This window comes from Bombus fervidus, chromosome 2 (genome assembly GCF_041682495.2).
Source record: "Bombus fervidus isolate BK054 chromosome 2, iyBomFerv1, whole genome shotgun sequence".
In the NCBI taxonomy this organism is placed as follows: Eukaryota; Metazoa; Arthropoda; class Insecta; order Hymenoptera; family Apidae; genus Bombus; species Bombus fervidus.
The window spans coordinates 16,759,761-16,783,482 of NC_091518.1; the positions used below are offsets into that span (position 1 = coordinate 16,759,761).

The following is a 23,722-nucleotide window of genomic DNA, read 5'->3' on the forward strand; positions in this document are numbered from 1 at the left end:
AAAAGGATTCAAAAAAAGGAAAGAAAAAAGCTTGTGCATATACGCACTTTGGTTCGACGAGATTAAAGCTTTAATCTAGAGAAGCGCTGGTTCGCAATATACGAAAAATATAAAATATTCAAAATCGCACTTTTCTGTTCCATGTTAATAACAAAAATTTCTTAATCTTCTGTTCGGAGAAAAGAGTTGCCATTATACATATTATACATTCAATTTTATGAAATACCTGTTTCTTCTTCATCGTCATCATCATGATAAGAAAATATCTAGCATAATGCAAGAGAACAATTGAATGCATTAAAAAAATGAAAGATATTACCTATAGGAAACTGAGATAAAAATTATCTTATTATCAGTAACAATTTTTTCTTATTTTCTTCGTACTTAAACAATTTTCTAGCGATAAAAAATACAATTCGATGGGAAATAACCTGAAAAATGCGGAAAAGTTAATAATTGAACAGCGATTTAAAAAATTCTTCCTGTTGTTATTCGGAATAACCGCAATGAAAAACGCAGGAATATCAAGAGATGTAAAAAAAAAAAGAGAAAAAACATGGAAGAAAATAATGCGCAACGTTCGATACGTATTCGCATTGTAGTTACGCGTTCGCTACTAGCTTTTCATCGCGTTTGTACTTTTTCCTCTCTTTTTTTTTCGACGAAGCCGTGTAAACATGACGCGAGGGAGGAAGCTTTTCACGCTGATGCCTGTATATAGAACGTAATGTCATTAGCTTATCTGCGCCACGGTCTGTTGCAGCTTTTGAAATTGTGCATCACCCGCTCGAAGAAGTCGGAGATGGTTGACAAAAAGAGAAAGGGATAAGAAGAGCGAGAGACAGACGAGGAAAGAAAGGGAATGGAATGGGTAAAACAGAAGGAGAAAAGGAGGGGAACAAATGAAATAGAAAATGGAACCATGAAAGGGGAAAAGTTGGATAATTAATTATAGCTTGGAGTTACACGAAGGAGAATGAAAAATTAAGAATTAAAGTGCAAATTATAAGTGAGAGAAAACTGTAATACAGAAAGAAAGAATAGTGAAGTAATAAAAAAGAACGAAACATGATTGTATAAGTTAAAATAAAGGAAGAAAAAGTATCGTAACAGTAGAAGACAGATTGTAATAATTCTAAACAAAATTGGTGAAAAGGTAAATATATGAATTCATTTGAGAAGGAAATGAAAAGGACAAAACTAGAAAGTTAAAAAAAGAGGAAAGAAACAGAATATAAAAGGAAAGAGTGTAGGAAAAAAGAACACGGTGAAATTAAATACAAGAGACTGATATCAATAAAACTGTAACTGTAAAAAAAAAAAAATCAAAAAGAATTAGCGATTCTTGTTATTTATTCGAAGGAAAAGAAATGTAATTATACTGAAACGTAGGAAAACAGAGAAACATGCTCGAGCACAGGAAAGAAAAAACGTAGCAGCGAGTAAAACGACAAAGAAGGAAAGTGATACAAATTTAGGAAACAATTAGCCGCAGAAACAGTAAAATGGAGGAGATAGAAATACAGAAGCTGAATGGAAAAAAGAAGGGAAAAACAAAGTGGGAGCAAAGTGAAACGACGAAGAAAAAAGCAAAACGATGCAGAATAGAGGAAAGAAACAAAAACCAGGGAGGAAAATGGAAGAAACAGCGGGCGTAAAGAGGAAGAGAGTGATAGGGAAGAAGACCAGAAAGCGAGCCGAGCGGGAATAGAAATGGCTGAGCACACGAGAGGAAAAAAGAATTTCAAACACATCCCGCCGCATATGAACACGACGCTCCCTTAACTCTCTTATCGCGTAAATTCAATTGCACCCTTCACCGTGCAAGCTCTTTTTACATTAAATCTTTTCGTGCACGTCCTATTACGTTTAATGTGCTTAACAATATAACTCGCCCAAAGGGAATGCTTTCATGCTATCTCTCTGTTCTACGTCTTCGACCCTTAATTTATAATACGTTCAAAAGCAACCAGCGCCGTTAAAACTACGCCAATAAAATTTCCATCCATCAAATACTATAAACATTGAAAAATTGTATGAAATTTCGTAAATTTTGTTCAATAAGTCCTTATAACAATTTTTATCATCTTTTAAGAGTAATAATTTTCACAATATCCTTACACGGTTGCCAACGCGAAGAAATTTTAACTACATTTCTTTTTACGGAATTCTTATAAAAATTCCTTCACGGCACAAGGGGCAGACTGAATAGAATTTTCGATCAGACGCTTGCCTGACTTAGCTCGGGAGCAAAATTTTAATTAAATTTTTTACGTGCAAGAGTATTCATGTTTCCGAGGTTATACATGATGCTCGTCGTGTTGATAGCGTAGTATCGACTATGCTCTAAGTTATGCCTCGTCATTCGCAACAGAAATACGAGAATGAAAAGCAAACGTCTGTTCATTTCCTGATCCGTAAAAACGTGAAAACGACGAATAATGTTTGTAAATTAATGCTCATTTCATTGCATTTTTCAAATATGAAAAGTCACATATTCTACGATATCAAAGACAAACAGAATAATAGAATCACGTTTATACGTGAAATGACAAACTGCGATTTCATTTTAAAACATTTCCTTTTATATCATCCCTGTTTCCTATAAATAATTTTAAAAAGGCACGATTATGGTATAGTTAAAAAGAAAAACGTATTATATAATTTTATATAACCTTTTTGACGGCAACGGTCTGATACGTAAATTCAGCAGATTCACGCGAAAGCGTAACGGATACAGTCGATACATTGACAAAAGTCAAGGCTGGTCTGTTACAACTGTTACATATGTACATATGGAAATACAGTAATACCAAATACGATGTGCATAAAACTACTGCAACGCTGCTTACGCGATAGAAATCATTTTTCGTTTTATTTATCGGTAAATCATGCAATTCTTAGAACAATATAATTTCTATTTGTCCAAATTTTTTTAACTGCGTGTAATTTAAATACTAATAAGCGGCGTCATCCGGCGCATTGCACGGCTTTCAACACCCAACACATATGTAAAAAAAACACCGTTAAACTGAATTCTAAAAGAGGTATTATGACAGGTTGATGAGATCATAATATTGATATATTTTTGAGACTAAGAATACTTATGATACCTAATGAAATCTGAAAGAGAAAAAAAAAATAAAAACGTACATTTGTGCGTCAACAGAAATTCCAATGGAGATTATAAAGGTCTTACGTTATTTTGGACACGTGTCAGGAAAAAAAATTCGAGCTGTCTGCAAACACCATTTTTAGTTATATCTTAAAATTTCTCTTCTTTTTTTCAGATTCCTTAGAATTCCTTCATTTGTTATCATTATTTTATTCTCCGTTATTTTACTACTGTATCTTTTTTCCATCGTAGAAGTACAGCTAAAATCGTTTTTCTATGACGCGTGTTTAAAACAACCGTGAGTCCTTAAACCTATACATTTTTAAAAACGAAGTCCTCTTTTAGGTGAAGGTCTTCGTCCATTAACTCCATCTCATTTCGTATCTCCAGTGAAATTAAATTAAATCGTTCATATACACTTAACACGAGATTCTTCGCGTCTTGTATTTTTAATGTATCCGCGTAGGGAGATGTTAACTTGTGAACTATCCGCTTAACAGGTTAAAGGGAACCTCTTGAGAGATCATAATTTTCGCTTACCAGCACAAAGGCTTGAGGGGTTCATTCGGGTTCGCAATTTGATTTCCACTTTCGATATCCTGAGTGATTCTTTGATACTTCTTGTAACAGGACTCGTATTGCGGCTGCACCTTTTGCATGCATGGCGCATGTCGTAGAAATTCTGGAACAAAGAAACGAGAAAAACAGTCGAATTAATTTACTGTTCCGTGAACTCGAAAATTCGTAAATGACGACGTCGTAGCATGCAATCAGAGTATTGTTAATAGAGTACGTTTTTGCAAAATTGTTTGTCTCTAATTTATTTATGATTGATGACTTAGCTTTCTCGCGCATATTCAACACCTAACACCTTAATCAAACTATTTTGAAACGACAATGTTAGCCCAAACACGAATTTCTCTTTTACCATGCTTTCGAAATAATCTCATTTATTCGCTATTTGGCGCCTTGCTACGTGTCCAATATATATATGTCGAATATTAGTTTACATCTTTATTACCTTTTAATATTCGTTTGATATTCTGAAGGTCCAAACGAAATTATAATATTTAAATACGAGACACGGAGAAGATAAGAACATAAATTTTTCCAAAAATGATAAAATAAAGTTATTTAGTCTAAATTAATTTTGGAAATAGTTCCATCACAGACGAGTTAGTCGATGGTTTCACGAAGATCTAAAATTAATAATCGTTATCAACTAATATCAGAGCGAATATTTACATCGCCAGAAATCGGTATTAGAAAAACAATCGAGATTCAATGATAATCGTTCGAACGCAAACTGCGGTGGATATATCCAAACACATACATACGCAAGAATGATTACGACCATATAGATATACACATATACATGTATGTAATGAAGTCTCTTTATCTTCAATGTTGCTTCGGCAAACAACCATCGTTCATACATCGACATGTTATTAATTTTCCAGCGGCACGTTGTATATTTCCGTCAGTTTCCTGCAGTACATCGAGCGAAAACTTGAATAAACATAATAACATTAATTACAGAACCAGCATCACAGGTAAATCGAACGAACGGTCCACCATTTCTGAAGTCGATTATCAATATTGACGTACGGGGAAACGTGGAAAACTGCATACATATTTCTCGTGTCGTCGCATCGATTTTGGTCAGTTTTCCTTTTTTTCGTCTCTTTCGATAGCCAATTCACCTCTTAAGTTGTTAATGCTAACTATACACATGCATTATCGAGCATCAATTACGTTTAGACTGATTATGATGAATTTTCTGGTATTGAAATTTTCGTAGTAACGAAATCTGATTATTATAATTACGTAATATCAGTACATATATTTTTATGATTAGCGTACATCATCCTAACGTATACACAATGTACACACGTAGAATATCCATTCCTGTTCTGTAAATATTTTATCCCACAGAGCAATAATATTAATTTAGAAATCAAATCAGTACGTAGGCAATATATTATTATGAAAATTTATATATAATGGTCCATTATTGTATGCGAGTTATGAGAACAAAATATTGATGGAACAAGATATAAAAAGAGCCGCTGTAAGTACGGTAAATGTTGATACGCAGTGAACAAGATAATATACTTATTTATTGTTGAAAATGACAACGCGAGTTCGTGCTCGTCCTCCATATGCAGATGCGCTAGTTACAAAAAACAATAACTAGAAGATTGTTCTAGATACAATCGATAGACTCAATCGATAGTTTTAAGATGTTCTTTTGCTTCTTTTCTCCTAGTCCATGTAAGTGTGTGCAATAAAGGTTTTTCGGCTCAGAACGGTGTGATAGATTTATCCATACAATATAATAATAACTATTGCGACCCTACTTCTGAATATAAAAATAACAACATTTATATATTTTTATAAATAATAATTTATAAAAAGAATTTAATAATATAGTTATTTCTACTGAATATCTATCTGAATATCTTTTACAATATTCATCACGTTCGTATACAGGCTAGAATCTCTTCACATAAATTATGAATAGTTTAGGAATTCTTATGCATTTATAAGAAAGTCGAAGGAAAAAGATGCGCGTGATATACAAAAATATATAAAATATTCAACAAGTATGCATGCTGCTCGTTGCAATACATTTCATAGGTAAAAGAGCATTCTATACGCGTATATCTAGCTTCCGCTTTTCGTTATTTTTATAGAAAATACGAGTTTCTACAAATATCCGAAATTTAATCGTCAGAATCTACGATAGCAGTTGAAAAATTTGTAAAATTTCAAAAATTTCTAAAATAACGATTACGTCGTGAAAAATGATTTTCTCTAATGAGGAAGACTGGGTTTCTAATGACGGGGGTTTAAAATTTGAAATGATGCGAAACACGTGATAAGTAAGTAAAGGGATGGTATCTAATTACGTCAAGCGACGAGGACAGCTCGAACACGGGACTGTCGAATAAACTCGATCGTTCGACGTCGATAATCGGGCTCGTTACGAGTCGCGTACCGTGGTATTGCTCTTAACGAGGCGCTAATCGCGTAACCGATTTCGAGATAGCACTATAGACCGACCAGCCACACGGGACCAACGCAGCTCAATGACCACTCGACTCAATAACGCGTTCCATGCCCTGGGGACTGGAATAGCGTTTAGCGTGTTTCAATTCGTGTATCGCCCGCGAACAACAGCGGCCAGTGAATCCGTTTCCTTTGCTTTTGCTTGGAGAACGGAGCCACGTGTGTATATACGTTACCAAATAGTCGATTGCAGGCTAATGGTCGAAACCTAGTTTGACGTTTCGACAGACAAGAGAGATAATCTAAATCTTGATAACAAGACAAATTTTGTTTTTTTTTTTAACATACATGTACATAGGTTGTTTAACTTGTTCACCGAATCGTATAGAATTTAGTAGAAAGTTCTGTAATTATGGAATTGGAAGGTAACAAAGGCAAATTGATTTTTTATAGTTCTTGGAGCTGTTAGTTCGTTGTAAATGGAAATGTCGTATACATAATTTATTTTTAAGAGCGATGACAAAGGATGAAAAATAATATTAGTACATGTATGTAAAAGTATATAGTTCTAGGTCGATCTACGTATTTCTAATAACTCATTGCTACAAAATTTCTATAAAAATTATGAATTAGATATATTGACTATCCCAGTAGTGAATATACCATATATATAAAAATTTTGTGACACTGAATTAACGAATACATGATGAATTGCTCTTTTATGATTTAGTAAAATTTTAGTTAATTTTGAAAATGTCGATAAGTCGATATCAAAAGAGACATACCATGAATCGTGAAATAAGTGAATAATATTCTGTGCTTTTCGCTAAATGAAAATTAATGTGAAGGTATTATATATTATACAAAATATTAGCATTGTGATGGTAATACCTATCCGATTCATTTCAGCGTAAGAAATGAAATTTATAAGAATTAATGCTATGTTCCACCCTTATCTCAGATTCCAAGTCTGTCTTCTGAACCGGATAAAAAGTTACTCTGTGTACATAGTTAAAAAGCTAATTAACTTAGTCCTCTAAATCCTTCGTATAATATGCGGTCTCGAGCAATAAGAACTGACTTTATGAATTTAATACAGTAGGAGAAATCTTGCGTTCATTAATTTCTTTTCTTCTTTCTTTCTCAGTCTGTATACAGAATGATCCACAAAAAAATCTCAGAACATATAAGAACTACGTAATATAGCTAAGAATTGTAAAAAAGGTTCCAATTACTTCAGAATTAAAATTTAACGCTTTGCATTATTTAAAAAAGACGTATTAATATAACTACAAATAGTTTAAACAAGTCAATATTTTATTTTATTCAGAGCTTTTAAGAACTTTATTGACTGTACGTAACATTAAAAACGAAAATCTATTCTTTTATCGAAAGTCGTCAAAAGTTTGTTTCTATCAAGTTCATCGAGTTTTATCAAATCTAATCAATTTTATAGAGCGAATCTAGTTAAGAAAGAACGCGTAGCAAAATTCAATGGATCACAACGTAGATTGTATCTGCACGTTATCGTTGTAATCCTGGATGAAACAACAGACAACACATCTATATGCGCAAACAATAAAAAAAACTAATGTTCTTTTTTTTCGAAAATAATACATCAAATAAATCGTATAAAAGGAAACGACATAAATTCAGTGCTTTGGCCGTGGACGTAACTTTTTATTTGCGTAGTTCTAATACCGAAAACGGATAGATATCGAGTGCTCAATATCACGGAATTCTGTATCGAGCAGAGTTCTGTGTTAAAAATAAATGTTGGAAATATCATGCTGGGAAATTCCAATTTAAATTCTATGTAAATAATTGCACTAACTAGAATAGTTAATATGGTAGGATCAATCATACTTTGGTAAAATTCTATTTCATTGTATTAATGTTACTAATATTACAAAATGCATAAAGAAAACCGCTGCCAGACAAAAATTCCATGAAACGTGTCACTATAATAAATAGTGATCGTTATAATAATATGAAAATATTTATACAACTTTCTACGAATTAACGTCGCAGAGCAACGTAAAAGAAATGAAACAAAAGGGAAAAAAGAAAAAATTTATTTGATCAATAGGAGGAAACATAATACGACACATTTATAGACGTAAATATTACTTTATAATAAATTATAGTATTCAACGTTTAATGAAACATTGTACGGTTAGAACTCGGTTTATTTATAAGAAAAACAATTATAGTTAATTACGGTGTATTAGATGGAATTGAAAACTAACACCTCTTTTAGATAGATTACTTGATTCCTATGTAACGAAACAATTATAAAATATCTAGTAAAAATAATCAATTTTTCATTTAATAATAAAATTGAATAACGCCGTTACCAAAATCTTCGAACTATGTAACACAACTGATAAATAAATAGCCTGAAACTACCTACATATTTTTGCAAATATTCCACAATTCGAACGAATATCAGCATAATTGAACAGATATGTAGATTCCAATAGCAAAAATGTATTATTCTTTGATAGCAAGAGCTTTTCACGAGGTTGAAATTGGAAAAATGTCACCAGAAAGCGATAAAAAATGAAACTTATGCAAAATTGACGAAGAATAGAACGATCAGCATATAATTCGCGATAATATTATGTAAATTGGAATCTTGAAGTCCCACGAAAGACGCATTCTGAGATGATTATCGCAGGATGCATTTCACGACAAAACTATGGAACCGTGTATAATATGTGCGAGCAATTCGAATCTATTGGCTATTGGAGTCAATAATGTATTCGGTACTCTGGAGATTACCCGAATATCGACAGCATGCTCGATCGTGGCATCCAAAAACGATTGGTAATATCTCCTAGTATAACAAACGTAATGTAAAATCCATCAGATATTACGTGTACCTACTTACATACACGTGTGTGAATAAACGTTTGCAGAGAAATTAATAATATATTATAGATTGACGAAAAAAATTGTAGGAGAGAATTAAATGACCAAAGAGTTGTATGAAATGAGAGGAGCTACGTACGTAGGAAAATGCAATTTTTTTTTTTTTTTTTTAGCATAAGATACTTAATAAACGATATTATTTGTAGTTTTTATCGTAAATAAAATCATAACATTTGGTAATTTAAACGTATTATAGATGCCCTGTTTGAGAATGTTGTACAATTTATCTGTATGTCATTTCATAAAAAAATTGATTAAGCAACATATATAACTATTAACTAAAAATAGTTACTCTTTTGGCAAGCTGATTAATGTTCAAGGGTAAATTACAAGTTATGTTGGTATGAAATCAAATATTGGTATGATATATATAAATAAATAACAGTGTAAGTGGAACCAGGAATGAAAACAGATCAAAATGGAAGACAAAAATGTACTACAAAAAATTACAAGAATTATATACAATCTAAAAACAAGTAATAAATAGTATAATAATTGTATAAGAATATGGTAAAACTATTAAACTTATACGTGCTAACTTATAACGATGCTCTACTATTAGCTTCAATTTCAAATTTCGACTTATAATTCAAAGATGTTTTGGATAAGAGAAACTGCTCTTCGGAAAGAGATCGACAGATTAAAAAATGTAGATCAATTGTGAGATACTCGTCTTAATAATTTTGTATTTAACCTGAATACAAGTCGACTCGAGATATTTCCACATGCCGATGTGCCAACCAAATATATCTTCAGAATTAAGATCTTAGGTTGCTACAAAATTTATAATTCGACATCGACCCATTTCTATTATAAGAACAACATCGAATCAAGGAATAGCAAACACAGAAAAAGAATAGATTTTATAAAAAGTAACAGCTTTGTGCCACATGTCATTATTCATTTGTTCAAGTATATCATTTGTAGACTTTGCTCCAAAAGACTTATAAAAGGAAAGAAAAATTTAATTAATTGTGTAGCTATGAATAGATATTGCTGATAGCTGGTAATATTGGTTAACTCTTTTAATAAAATGCTATTCTCCAGAATTACAGAAATATCAACTATAAATATAATAATCCAATCCATTGCTCTAAAGTATGTAATATTAAATATAATATACCTGAAAATGAGATAAATTAGATTTGGCGTTTAAAAGAATATCCTAGCATCATGATATTTTAATTCGATAAGTATTAACGATAATAATATGGTCCTCTATTACGATATTCAATCTCAACTAACATAGCGTCTACAGAAAGCTTTGTTATTCGATTCTACATCTCATTTTCAAGTTTAGTAGTAATAATAATAGTAGCAAATTTTTCTAGCCATATAAAAATGTTAGCAAATGGTACAAACTTTACTTCGATTTAACTAATTTATCAATAAATAATTAATTAATTAATATATCCTACAATACATCAATTACAAGAGAATAGTAATGTACTCTATTAACAGTACACTGTACCAAATATCAAGTTGCCAGGTTCAATTCACTCTTCAAGAACAACCAGACAAGAACCACCCTATAATTGCATGGGGGTAATGGCAACAACGTAGTTATTCAACTTACCGTCCTGATAAGGGCCATCTTGACACAGCTCCATGACCACCTTGTTGGTGCCCGCGTACAACGAGTTGAAGTGTTCCCTTTGTTTCTCCTGCAGACAATCCAACGTGTACGTCTGGATGCACTTCATGCCAGCCTCGAAATCTCTGCAAGAAATAAGAAAGAAACTTTGATGATGCGACCATAAGAGTATAATGGTAATAAGGATCTGGAGAATAAGTAGTACTTTCGATAGGATTTAACGTAATGTCGGACGAAAATGTACCAGCGAATTCGTTTCAACGAACTCCGTAATAAGAGCAATAGAAATTGTTTTGTGCACTGACGTCGGCAACGACGACGTTGAATACGCAAGAATATTTTGAGTCGACGAAAGCAATTTTGGTAATTATCTCGGTGAAAGAATGTCTCGTGGAAAGTTTCGTCCACGACTTTCGGAGTTGTGACGATAACTAATTATAGTGAAGTACATAGTTAAGAATTTTTTCAACTTGCTATTTGGGCAATCGTGATACGAGGACCAATTTGGAGAAATTCAGGAATTTGTGAAGAGGTAAAAGTAGGTTAATAAGGCCATATATTCTACTAGACTTATAGCGATTATATTGATAGTTTTTAATTTCGATTTCTTAAGATAATTAATATTTCAACGAAATATCGCGAAGATCAATTTCTCTCGCGTTATGAAAAGAACTAAAAAGGATTGATAGATAATTTGAATATTATTAGAAATAATCGAACACCGTAAATAGAAGATCAATATGAAGATATTCGAGAAAAAGTCTAGTTCTGAGTTGATATATTAAAAAACTAATTAAGTCAACCAAAATAAACTATCAATCAAGTTGATTTCTAAAAAAGAAAAACAAGTTTCTTATTCAACAAAATACTGTAATTTACTATCTAATCTAATTGTCTTAATCTAATTACTAGCTATCGATCTAACAGCCTCGTTGTTATCTTTTTTAACCACAATAATAAATAATTCGCAATAATAAATCTTGTCGCTTTTCTTCAAGCCCTCTTAAATAACACGATATTTTGAAAAAATTGAACACGATTAAGTTAATTATGTTTCAGAACTCGCTTTTCATAAATTCATAACGCGACGAGAGAACAAAACTTATTTAATAAGAATAAATTTAATAAGATAGAGGGAGACTTGAAGAGGAGTAACGCAGGGTTTCTAAGAGGATTTTCTTAATACGAAAAGTACTTTTTCCTATTCTTAATTAAGGGAAGATCTTGGAGGGAGAGCGGAAAGGCTCTTTAATAACGATCAACACTATCAACCTTAGTTCTCATCGAAATAGAATGTTGTATACCAACTAGCTGCTAACTATAAACTGCATGTTTCTGTTTCGTCAAAACGATTTCGAGCGTAGATTAAACGAAACTACACGTTTTTCTAATTATTTGAATAATGAAGTAATTATAAATAAAATAAATTTAAAAAATTAAAAAGAGAAATATGAATACTTGTAACTTTATTTCTTTAATTAAAGAACAATTAACGCCTTGTAAATATTTAACGAGATATAGTTGCTCATGAAAGTATTCGAACACTTGCCATCACTTGTATATCTATATCGTACATATTATATAAAATATTTGGAAAATCTCATTATCACTGAAATACGGTTGGTATAATTATATTGGTAAAGTTTGAAACCATATGAGAAAATATCCCACAAGAGTTAAGAGAGTCCCATAAGATATTTACTGCAAATATTGGTTTATTGTAGTAGAAAATTAATGTGCCGCGCGAATAGTTATCCGAAAGATATAGAAAGTATCAAAAATAATCGCATTGCGGATTGAGATTTAGTGATATAATAGATAATTGACTATAGTTACTACTTAAGCTACTTAAGATTACTAAGATTTTAAAATGTTTCGTATAAGGTACATAACATATTCTTAAAAGCTGTTTAAAAGTGTTCGAATACTTCGATGAGGTACTGCAAATGCAGAAACAAATTAAGCAATGTTGAACATTCGTAAATAATAAGAAAGGAATCGATAATAAGAAAATATTTCAATAATCGTGAGAAATAATTGGAAACAATCTACTCGAAGATCGAGTTTCTCCGCAACGTGACAATTCCATTACCATCGATACCAGGAGCAATGAAAGAAGAACAAAAGGGAACGGGGGGAAAGGAGGAAGAATTCCAATAACGGAAATCGGGACGTCTTTACTCGCCAGCGGAGTAATTATCTTGCTGTTGCTTATTGGAGTGATCCCGACAGTTTCCCTTTTTATTTCCTTTAACCTTCCTCGACACTCGTCGAATATCACCCCCTGGCTTCATCGGGGCGGTGCATTTAAATTTCAGATTTCAATTTCAATTTCAATTTCAATTTCACGAACCGGGATAAATCGAAGAAAGCATGGACGAGCAACGTGTACACGAATCGATACTTGCAAAATTTAAGATTATCGTTCAGATTACCACCCCCTAGCAAAGGACCAGATTGAGCATCCAAGGGATTAATATCTAACCTCAGACGCCTTTCTAACTGTTCACATGAAATAGCAGCAGTGTGGTTTACAAAATTTTGATTTCACCTTTTGTCTTTTAAAAATTATTTTATTATTAACACATTTCTCGTTTTTCGCGGAAGAGCGATTTTAAAATTCAATATGTTGTCAAGTAATTTAAATATATATTAAACTACTAAATATGTATTTTTATATAAAATATATGTATTAGTAACATTGATTATTATTACGATCATTCGCGGAGAGACGCGTCAGCGAGAGGCGTAAATTCTCGCTACGATTTGTACAATCGACGCCGCGAATTACTCGTTCCCCTGTTTCGGTTAAGATAACAGAGATAGTTCAATGAATTTAACACTGTGTTAACAGGTTAACATAGCTTGTATATTTAACAATAATAAATATAATAAAAAATGTCACAAATTATTTAACGATAAGTACAGTTTATGCGTTACAGAAATTCGACTCGACTTTGTGATATCTCTCGATATATTCGTTAGACTTAGCGACTTTATTCGTCAGACCTCTCGATGTACGCAGTTAGAATCTTCAAAAGAGACTAATTGCCCTTCGATCATTTCTTTGTCTTCTCGGGGAGACGACCCCCACTACGCTCTGTTCACGACACTGTTCGCGCCTATGATCACCCATGCCACCTTCTTTGCGTGGATGAAATAACGGACCGAAATCGACGTCTCTAGAGCTTGACGCTTAATGACAAATAAGCGCTTGCCGCTACATTGTATATTTTCCCTTGGGCAGATAAGACGATCAGTCTGCGACGCTGCAGGACCGCGAGCGACGGTTAGAAATACGGCCTATACTAAGCCTCGTGGCATAACAATTATGTACGCTGATATTAATGAAATTAACGTAGCAATTATCAATAATTATTCGAACGTAGAAGGTTATACACTATTGTTTATATTTTTGCATAAAATATCGAAATACTTTATTTTAGTTACCAAGTAACAGGAATGTCAGGAAATCAATAAAGAAAGGCGCTATATTACTATGTAGTTTTCGTTTAAATTACGCAGACGTCTATAAAATATTCTTTTGCGCAACAAGTTTGGTAATGAAATAAATTAAGTGGTGTATATAAATTTTATAAATTACAAGTTAACTGAGCGTCTTATTAATTTTACAATATTTATATCCTGTAACTTGCAGCTTGTCAATTCATTGATTGCTAAATTATTATGCAGACATGGTTATTGCATATACGATATTTATTAATGTGGATAAGTGTCTCTTATTTTTAAAGGAATAACATGAATGACAAATAGATTTATGAAGAAGTATTAAAATGTGAAATTTTGAACGAAAATGTAGGCATCTTTAATTAACGTTAACCTTATAATGGTTTATTTTCAAGATCGCTTTACTTCTATGTAGAATTTATCTTCTGTCAGAGTAGTTGCTTCGTATAAATTGTTAATAAACGCGAAAAGCTGCGAAACAAATTATTGATCATACATGTAGACGTTTTACAAAAAATTTAGTGGTGATTTTTTTATATTTTTTTCAAACCATGTGGTTGCTCTTTTTCTTACGTGTAATTAAAAATATTTTCTAGAAAGTTGCTTCCCATTTTCTAAATACAAGCAAAATAAAAAACATCTCCCAACGGAAAGTAAAACGAACAGTAATTAAAAAGAACGTAAAAGGATACAAAGTTTGTCCTATATACTATAAGACAGAAATTAAATTAAAATTTTGAACTGTGCATCTCTTCGTTTCGTAATTATATTAAATTCTACCGTGAGAAACATTTCAACTTTCTCAATATGTATACCGAAATACGTTCGGCTTGCAAATGACATCTTTTGAAAAATAAAAAAAAAAAATAAATAAATAAATAAAATAAAAATAAAATGCCTGGATGAAAATTAATCGGTCGGTTTTCATTTCGATCAGAATGACAGTGATTGTTGAATTTCGCGTACACGTGCCGGTAATTTCGCGGTGGCGTGAGCAAGACGAATTTAGATGATTCGCCGCAGCTCGAGTTACGATTGAAATTTGAAATTTTAATGCGGAAGCCGGGCCACTACACTTGAACTGACTGTTATCCGTGCGGTTGCTCGTAAACTGGTTACGTGAATGCAGCACGCGAAATAATTCATTGCAATTGATCCGATAACAATGAACTGAAAGGCATGCAACATCGTTGCTAGACGATTTACCGTGCAGTGTTATGTCATCATTGGCAATTAAAAATGTACAAAAATCGACGTTTTCGCTAAACATACACAGACTCCTGAAAGTGTTCGTGCACTTGTAAGCGGCTCTTGTGTGTATATATAAACTCGTATTATGTGTGTTATACGAAATTTCGAATTTGGAAACTCCATTAGCACCGTAATGAAACACGAATATCGTGATTACGTTGATCGAATTTGAAACTGATCTGAAAATGTATACAGAAATTACAAGATATTTAATATAAGTATGTATAGTATGTATTTCGCAGAGATCACAAAAAATATTTCAACGATCAACTGTCCACTATATCAACAAGCCTCGATTATTTTGTATATATGTTTAAAATATATATGTTTGCAATAAATGCCTTGCAATTTCTATATACATTTTCAAATTAGTTTCAAACGAGCAATATAATCATCAGAATGCCAGTGACATTTTAAAATATTTCATATAACACACACACACACGCACACAATATAGACAAGTACATACAAAATCTGAACCAACTTTCAATGGAGCTAACGCCAGCAAAATCTCACGTAATCCGCGTTACTCAAATCCAACCTCAGCCTCATTGATTATTTCCTAGAAATCTGAGAACATCATCCTCTAATCTCGTGTTCCTATGGAAAGAAATCGCGGCATAATTTCCTGAATTTATGATTTTGGGAAAATGGCGCGGCGCTACTTGGAAAATCACGCGCGCTCGTACGTTCGGCCGTTTTATGTACACGTGCGCGCGTTATCGTTCCGCCGGCTGATTTGGTTCGGTTACCGAAAATTCACCCCGATATTTCTACTATCGACGTGAACGCGATTTATCCGAGCAAAAACCTGCTCGATTTGCTCTCTGAATCTCGTTTTCGCTTCCTTAGCATCAGTTATAAACGCTGGATGCCACGCGTTCGATAGCACGCTCAACTGATCCTATTCAGCAAGGACATTCCGACTGTTATCGGACGGTTTCGTACAAACTCGAATGAACAAATGACGATATTTCTATTTTCTATCATTTATCGGAATATTTATAATTAACTCGTTCATAGGGCAAAGTGGTTGTATAACTTCGCTTCTCGACATTTTTGTAATTTTAATGTCAAAGCACTTAATTAGCGCTTATCTCTATCTATAAGTTGTCAAACGGCTCATTGTTGTTCGTATAAATTTTGAAAAATATCTACTGTCGTGTTTAGCTTGGTATTTTTTCAATATGTACTTTCGTTAAATTTCGAAAAAAGTTTCGGGTACACAATGGATATTGTTTACGTTAATCCTTAATTCCCTTTACATTACATTCTATGCATTAAATGGTAATCGAACTTCGACTGTACAAGATACGATAAAATAGAAGAAGATCTGATACAAATACCAGATGCACTTTTATATATTGTATGTGTTTATATGTCCAGCATATATTATATAAAATGGAATATTTTAAAAGATAAATCGTATTTATACACTAATCCAATATCCTACTTATAATATTCTATTATAATATTTGAATGCATTATATCACAAGTAAAAGTTATTCCACGTTTCAAGGTTCGTTAAATTTAAACTTTTCTATTATATTTCACAATCGTAAGATTGAAGAGATAAGTTGCGAAGAAAGGAACCATGAATTTCCTTCCACTTCTTTTCCAATGAATAAATATACGCTGAAGAGTTCAATGTCTTTCACATATGTGTTCGGAAAAAAATATGCTTCTTTGGGAAAGTTCTAAAGTACCAAGAAGAAGTGACTCTCTCATTCTCGAGACTTACGGTTTCCCGCTAACTTGTTAGCTATTCTTTTAAGGAGTGAGTCACGTAACTGAAACACACCCCTTTACCTCCTTTTTTGGTCAAATGCCGCAAAAAGTAACAGCAGCAAGGCCGAATGGTTTAACGAGCTCTAACCTTTTGTGCCTCTACTTACTCCGCATATGCAACGGGAGCTGCACCTGCAGCTTCTAACGAACGAAACCGTATAATTTTTATCCCTGCAAATCAACTGCCCTCTTTACTCCGCGAAAAAGAATTCGCAACGACTGTAAATCTTGTATGGCTTCTTTTTGCACATAAAAGATTCCCCGCGGTATGATCAAGAATACTTATTGCATTTCTGCGAATTAATTGTTTAGGGTAACGTTCAATTTATAAGCGTAACGCCTTATTTATAAAAGCAAGAGAAGTTCCACGGAAAATTAAATTTCGTAGAATTATCTAACGTTCTTTTAACCTTTTCAGTTTAAAGCTGGAAAAAATGTGTTAAATTATATGATATGATAATTACCTTTTGCTTGAAAAAAAAAAAAACGAAAATTATGATAATAATTCTTAAATTTTATATGAGCTGAAAATTACACAAGGATGACTTAGAATTAATCGTAACACGTCTTCCTCGTGTTCAAAGCTTTTAAAGCGTTCTAATTTCGAGCTCATGGTTCACGAAGCGTTCAAAAAACAGTTGAATATTGTAATTTATTTGTTTAATATATGTAATCGGCTGCTGTTTTAAATGATTCGAATTTCGACGCTACGTTATTGGAGAAGCAATTTGTAAGTATCTTGCGACAGAGGAAATAGAATGCCTATCGCTAAACGCGGTTGATCGATTCCAGAAGGAATTTACACCATCAGCCTAACAACTGACTTCAAGTGATATCAGCTTTTCGATAAAATCGTTTGAACGAAAAGGGAATTGTCCGTAAACCATTATTCCAACTAGCAGAAAAATTTCACGACTTTAATTCGTATAGAAATTATTATTCTGAGAAATAGAGAAGAGGCTTGAACATTTACTATAAAGACATTGTGCGTGTTATGTAAGAACAGTTTGACATTTTATTAGCATTGTAACAATTGTCATTATTATTTTGATAAAATATAAAACCAATCTGAACATATATTATACAATATATAGAAGTTACAATTTATTGTACATTTAGTGAAGAATTAGTACATAATATAAACGACCAAAATAAAAATACATGTAATAAGTATACCTATAATAAGTGTTAACTGTGAGGAGTGGTATTTATATGAAATATGTATGTGTATATTTATACTAAATATCTTGTGATGTATCTGTATCTAATGATACAGTAATTTGCAATTTTTTAACGTTTTAATATAATACATTATAGTATTAATGAATGGATTAATATAATGTATTCAAATAAGGTTCCTGCAAATGTTCGAATACTTTCGTGACTTACTGTATATCTTATTTTTGTATTACTTATTACCACAGAATTGATAATTTTTACATCGTTAAATAATAAAGTTTATGAACTATACCAAAGAAAAAATATAGTAAACATTGGGAAGCTGCTACCACGCTGTTCTTTTTTTTATCGATATATATTTCGAAACGACACGAGTAAATTGCACAAATTAAAAGAGAAACCGTTGCAACGACCATTTGTGTTGGTGGGATTAAAAATCGATCGGCTGATCTTGATTTTTGAAAAAAATATCTCCGGGCGTTACTACGCTGTTATTGAATTTGTATCAAAGTATTTAACACGGTGTATCTGTCGTTGAATGTTTTCCAATTAAACGACGACCGAAAATAAAAAAAATAAATACTTATTCACATCGAAATATCGTAAATTCTGTTTACTTTTCCCCGTAAAAATTAAACGTTAAATGCGGGCAACAGTTCAGGTACTTTCCTCTGTATGAAATTCGATATTTTTAAATAACATTGAATTTATGAAAATCCTATGTCTGTGATCCTAGTATACTGTTTCTGACTGTTTTTCACGTAACGTTGAAAGTTCGATTCGTTTAAAAAAACGATTATATCTTTATTTTCTCCAACAAGCCAAATAAGCGTTATCATCGAACATAAATCTCATATTTCTGATATAATAAAAGACGCTTAGTGTCTGAAATTCATCAAATAGCTTAAATCCCAAGTATCTTTAATGCCTCAAATTAATTCAACAAAGTCACCTCGCGAAACTGAAAAATAAAAATTAATCCGGCAAAGGGTTGATAACCAAACTTCTCAAAAATTAACTAGAAACTCTTAAGAGGCTATTTAAAACTCGGAAGAAATGTCGAGTAGCCTGTCCTTCAAACTTTGAAGCAAATTAGCGGACTAGCTTATTAGAATTCTTTTTCAATGTTCGAAACTCGTTCTTCGAGTTTCTCGATCGTGAAAATAGACAACACGATCGACGAATTCGGATAAGCAGGCGTTCGGAAAATTTAAGTTGCATTAAACTTGTCTCGATTGGACTAATTATTAGCGCGATTGGACTCCCAAGTGGTTTTTCTTTCTCCGTGAACATTCGAACGACACTTGGCTAAGTAGAACTATTCCAGAACAGAGCGTTAAAACTTAAAGTGAACTTTTTTAAGGTGTTGAATAAAAAAAAAATTGGCGAGAAAGTAATCGAAAAAGAGGGATTTATGGCAAACATAAACGAAAAGGTGCAAACTGACTGAAATATTCAGCCAACGTATACATTGATCTACGTAAAGTATCGATATTATGCGTCCATATTTTTTTATTTCAACGGAAAACTTTTATTCCTTTTCGTATTATAATTTATTAATAGGTAAATAATATAATAAATCTGCTTCTCCAATTAATATTTCAGCTTCCTGTTTCTGAAACTTGATAGATTAAAGACAAAGCTTCAGATCATTATCGTTCAATTTCTATCAAACAATAATACACTGATATGTTCGAAACCATAAATATTTGAAGTTTAAAGAAATAGACGATAAATTGTTTTTATCTGTTCGATACATGTATTGAATAAAAAAAATGTTAAAACATTATGTTATGAAAAAAGAATCGATAGCAAAAACGGAGGTTCTGCTATAAAAATGAAAGTTACGAAAGCTTGCTTGAAAAGAATTGCTCAACTCCAACAGAATATGAAAATTACAAATAAGAAGTTCGTAAAAAAAAAAAAGAAGAACCATCGAAACAACACTACAATCTACGGAAGAATCTAATTCAAAAACTTACGGGCATAGCTGCTGAAGTTCCTCCTTTTTCACAGCGAAACTCAAATCGTTCCTGTTGATTCTCTCGAGTGGTCTTCCGCACTTCACCAGCCTTTCGTGTCCGCACTCTTCGCCCCGACAACTGCCAAGCACTGAAACGGAAACAACGATAATGTAGAACGAAGAAAGATACGAAAAACTTTAGTGCGCTGACGATAAATTAAGATATTTCCACGAGTGAACAATTAATAGCGATAACGATCTGGTTGTCGTTTTAAAATATTGTAAGACGAATTTATGCCTCGGATGGCGTTCCATTTTGTGATTTATCGGCTGCCACGCGAACAGAAAAGTGGCACATTTATTCGCTACATTAACCTTCGTTTAACCTTTTCGCAACTACGCTCGCCAATTGTGTCATTGTACTAAATGCGAACGTAAACACATCAGAAAATTACTTAAAGATATCTAATATTCCTATGACGATATTATTAAAGTATCAATGAAATACTGTAGGTACTTATGCAATAAAAAATCCTTAAGTAAATTAATGATAAGTGTTAATTTATGTCGAATCTAAGAGCTAAATAAAAAACTTACTTTAGGCGAGCTCTACTCAAAAGAGATTTAATTTATCATAATTCAACAGAATTCTGAAATACGTTAAGCAGAGGAATTGGACAAATAATGACGAAACGATAAACCAATATTATACCAGTAACTAAAAGACAGAATTGTAAATTTGTATTTTTTATACACTCTCTTTTTTAATCAATATCACATTTCAAGAATAATACCTCAAGGTTTCATATTAACCGTTAATTAACCATAAAAGTTAATATATAAATATAAGATTTATAGTAATTAGTTTTTAGAAAATATACGAAAATAATTAGAAATTCTTCTAGAAAGAAAGAAGACGATATACAATAAATAAAATAGTAAATTTCTTATGTTATAAATTTGCGGTAGATTAAAGTTTATACGTCCACGATGCTATTTTGCTTTCAATCTACCTATTAAGAAAGCAATTCGAAAATATCAAAATCTCCAACGACGAAATCTCTTATTCCTTCGTACAATTTTGACAAAGACTTGCTGTGAAACTATAACAATTGCTTCCAGCTCTATCTAATTTATTGGTCGAAAGTTTAGTGGGCCTAATATCACGAATGTACACAGTTTACAACTGCAGTTTGTTTCACGATGATTTAATTGAACGTTGTTATTAATCTAATACATTTCAAGCTTCTTTCTATCAAGATAAACGAAGTACGCGATTTTTCGTTTTGTTCGCAAGAATAAATACAACACTGAGAAGAACGTATATTTTATCAGAAACATGATAATTTGTAAACTAACTTCTTCTGCGTTCAACTTCTGTGTTTATATCAAATCGTGAACAAGTTTATAATGAGAAACGAGTTAATAAAAATAATCGAAGGATGGTAAAAACGGGATAAAGTCTCGGCGAATAGCCTTCGGACGATTTCCGTTTGGTCTCGAGCGCGTCACTTCCGGCTAATCTTCCCTCGACGTTTACCTTGCAGCTTATAGTTACTCTTCGAAAAACATGGTTACGGAAGAAAAGTTGGTCTTGACCTCGCTCAAACTCTCGACACAAGTTATACGCGTTGCCTTTGATCGGGCAGAATACGTGCCGCGATTGTAAAGAGAGAGAAATTCATTTTTTACCTAAAACTCGCTCAACACGTGAAACGTTAATAACGATAGAAGCGTGTGCTTCTAGTTTCGCTACGAAATAAAACGTAAGCAAATACTATCGAGTTTCACTTTGTCGATCATTTCAGCTTTAACCGATTAGTTTAGAAACGAACAATAATGATACCGATTCGAGTAAAGTCTCACTCGATAAAGAAAAACTTGTAATGCAAAAGATAACAACAGACATGATGAGCTGATGTTTTAATTATTTCTGACAAAACGTTTTTCTCGTGGTTATGTAAAATGTAAACCAGTTCCTTTTAAGCAAATAATACAATAATGCATATGCAGCAGAAAAACTATATAATACCTATAATCGCGTCTGAACAAGACGTATGCGGAAATTGAAAATCTTTTGTTACGTAATCTTTAGAGTTTATCACGTGAAATACGGTGCAAGACGGATAGAACCTATTTACTCTTCTAATTATATGTATATTATATAAAGAATATAAATGTTGAACATTGTGGATCTTTGAAGCCGAAATAATGTTATAGGAACACTAAATCTATATTGAGGATTAATATTAAAATAATAATATATTTACTTCGTGGACGATTTCTCATATATTCATCGATACACACTTGCACGCGTCTCAGCACTTCCTTCTATACCCGACTGTTAACCGACTGAACAGTTTACATTCCTCTGTTTTCGAGACGCTGCGCACACACACATACTGACATTCACACACAAGTATCCCTACTACGCATTTAACCCAGTCCAGCACAGGAAATTATACATATCTCAACAATAAATGTATATAAATACAGAAGAAGAAGTTCAATGGAATTATTATGTTAATAATGTTACCTTGCAAATGAAACTGTCGAATATCTTATATAAGCTTAGAACTACTCGTGAACTTACGAATAATTAAAGATCATTGTTTCGTGATATAACATAAATCCATAATTCCAATTGTTAGTTACATCGATAAAACCAATATTAGTATGGTATTGATTAAAATCGCTGTATTCGTCAACTCGATATGAGATATTGTATTTTCGTCAAAGTTCTAGCAAATCCAGAATCCCTCGTCCACACGTTAGATATCAATTACCAATCTGTATGTCAACTAAATGACACGGCAGTTCAACGTATTGAATAAAACGTGAAACACGATGTCACGTCAGAAACTGGGACGATAAATATAGCCACGTTAGCCTGTACATCGAGTCGTCGACTAACGGCACTGCTACGGATATACTACTGCGCGTCCGAGCAATGCTAGGTTGATCCACTTGAGCCTTGGCTCGTCTTTTTGCAAGGATTAAAGCGGATTACGCGTGGCCGACACGGCCGCCAGGGTAACGAGAATTTAGCTAACATTGCGCAGACTGCACCCGTGCACACCTGTCCGAATGCTTACATGCGTGTAACATACTCGTGAGAGCATGTAACGCGTCTGACGAGAGGTCCTTTAACGCTCTAACTTATCGGTGGTATATCGTATGTTTAGGAAACCATTTGTATCGAAGTGAAATGAATTTCATGTTAATAAATACGAGAAGATACGAGATATTTCTTATTGCTAATTTAGAAAATAATTTCAAAGTTCCGTTTGATTAATATTATTGTTATTTAAAGTGATAAGTTGATTATGTGCAGGCAAGTAAAGTTATCAAGTCTTCCTTGTTGTTAGTTAAAATAATATTTTTGGCGATCTCTATCGTTTTATTTTTTTTAACTTTG

The 23,722-nt window shown here is 32.6% G+C and overlaps 1 protein-coding gene across 1 annotated transcript in view; it reads right to left on the minus strand.

The window, feature by feature from the left end:
• Positions 1 to 23,722, minus strand: part of LOC139992339 (uncharacterized) — a 74,687-nt gene that overhangs the window by 9,168 nt on the left and 41,797 nt on the right. Inside the window, exons 2-4 of the mRNA XM_072013103.1 lie at positions 20,324 to 20,453; positions 10,638 to 10,780; positions 3,656 to 3,797 (exon numbers count right to left, since the gene is read on the minus strand). Coding sequence (XP_071869204.1) covers positions 3,656 to 3,797; positions 10,638 to 10,780; positions 20,324 to 20,453 — 415 coding nt within the window. The remainder of the gene's footprint in view (positions 1 to 3,655; positions 3,798 to 10,637; positions 10,781 to 20,323; positions 20,454 to 23,722) is intronic.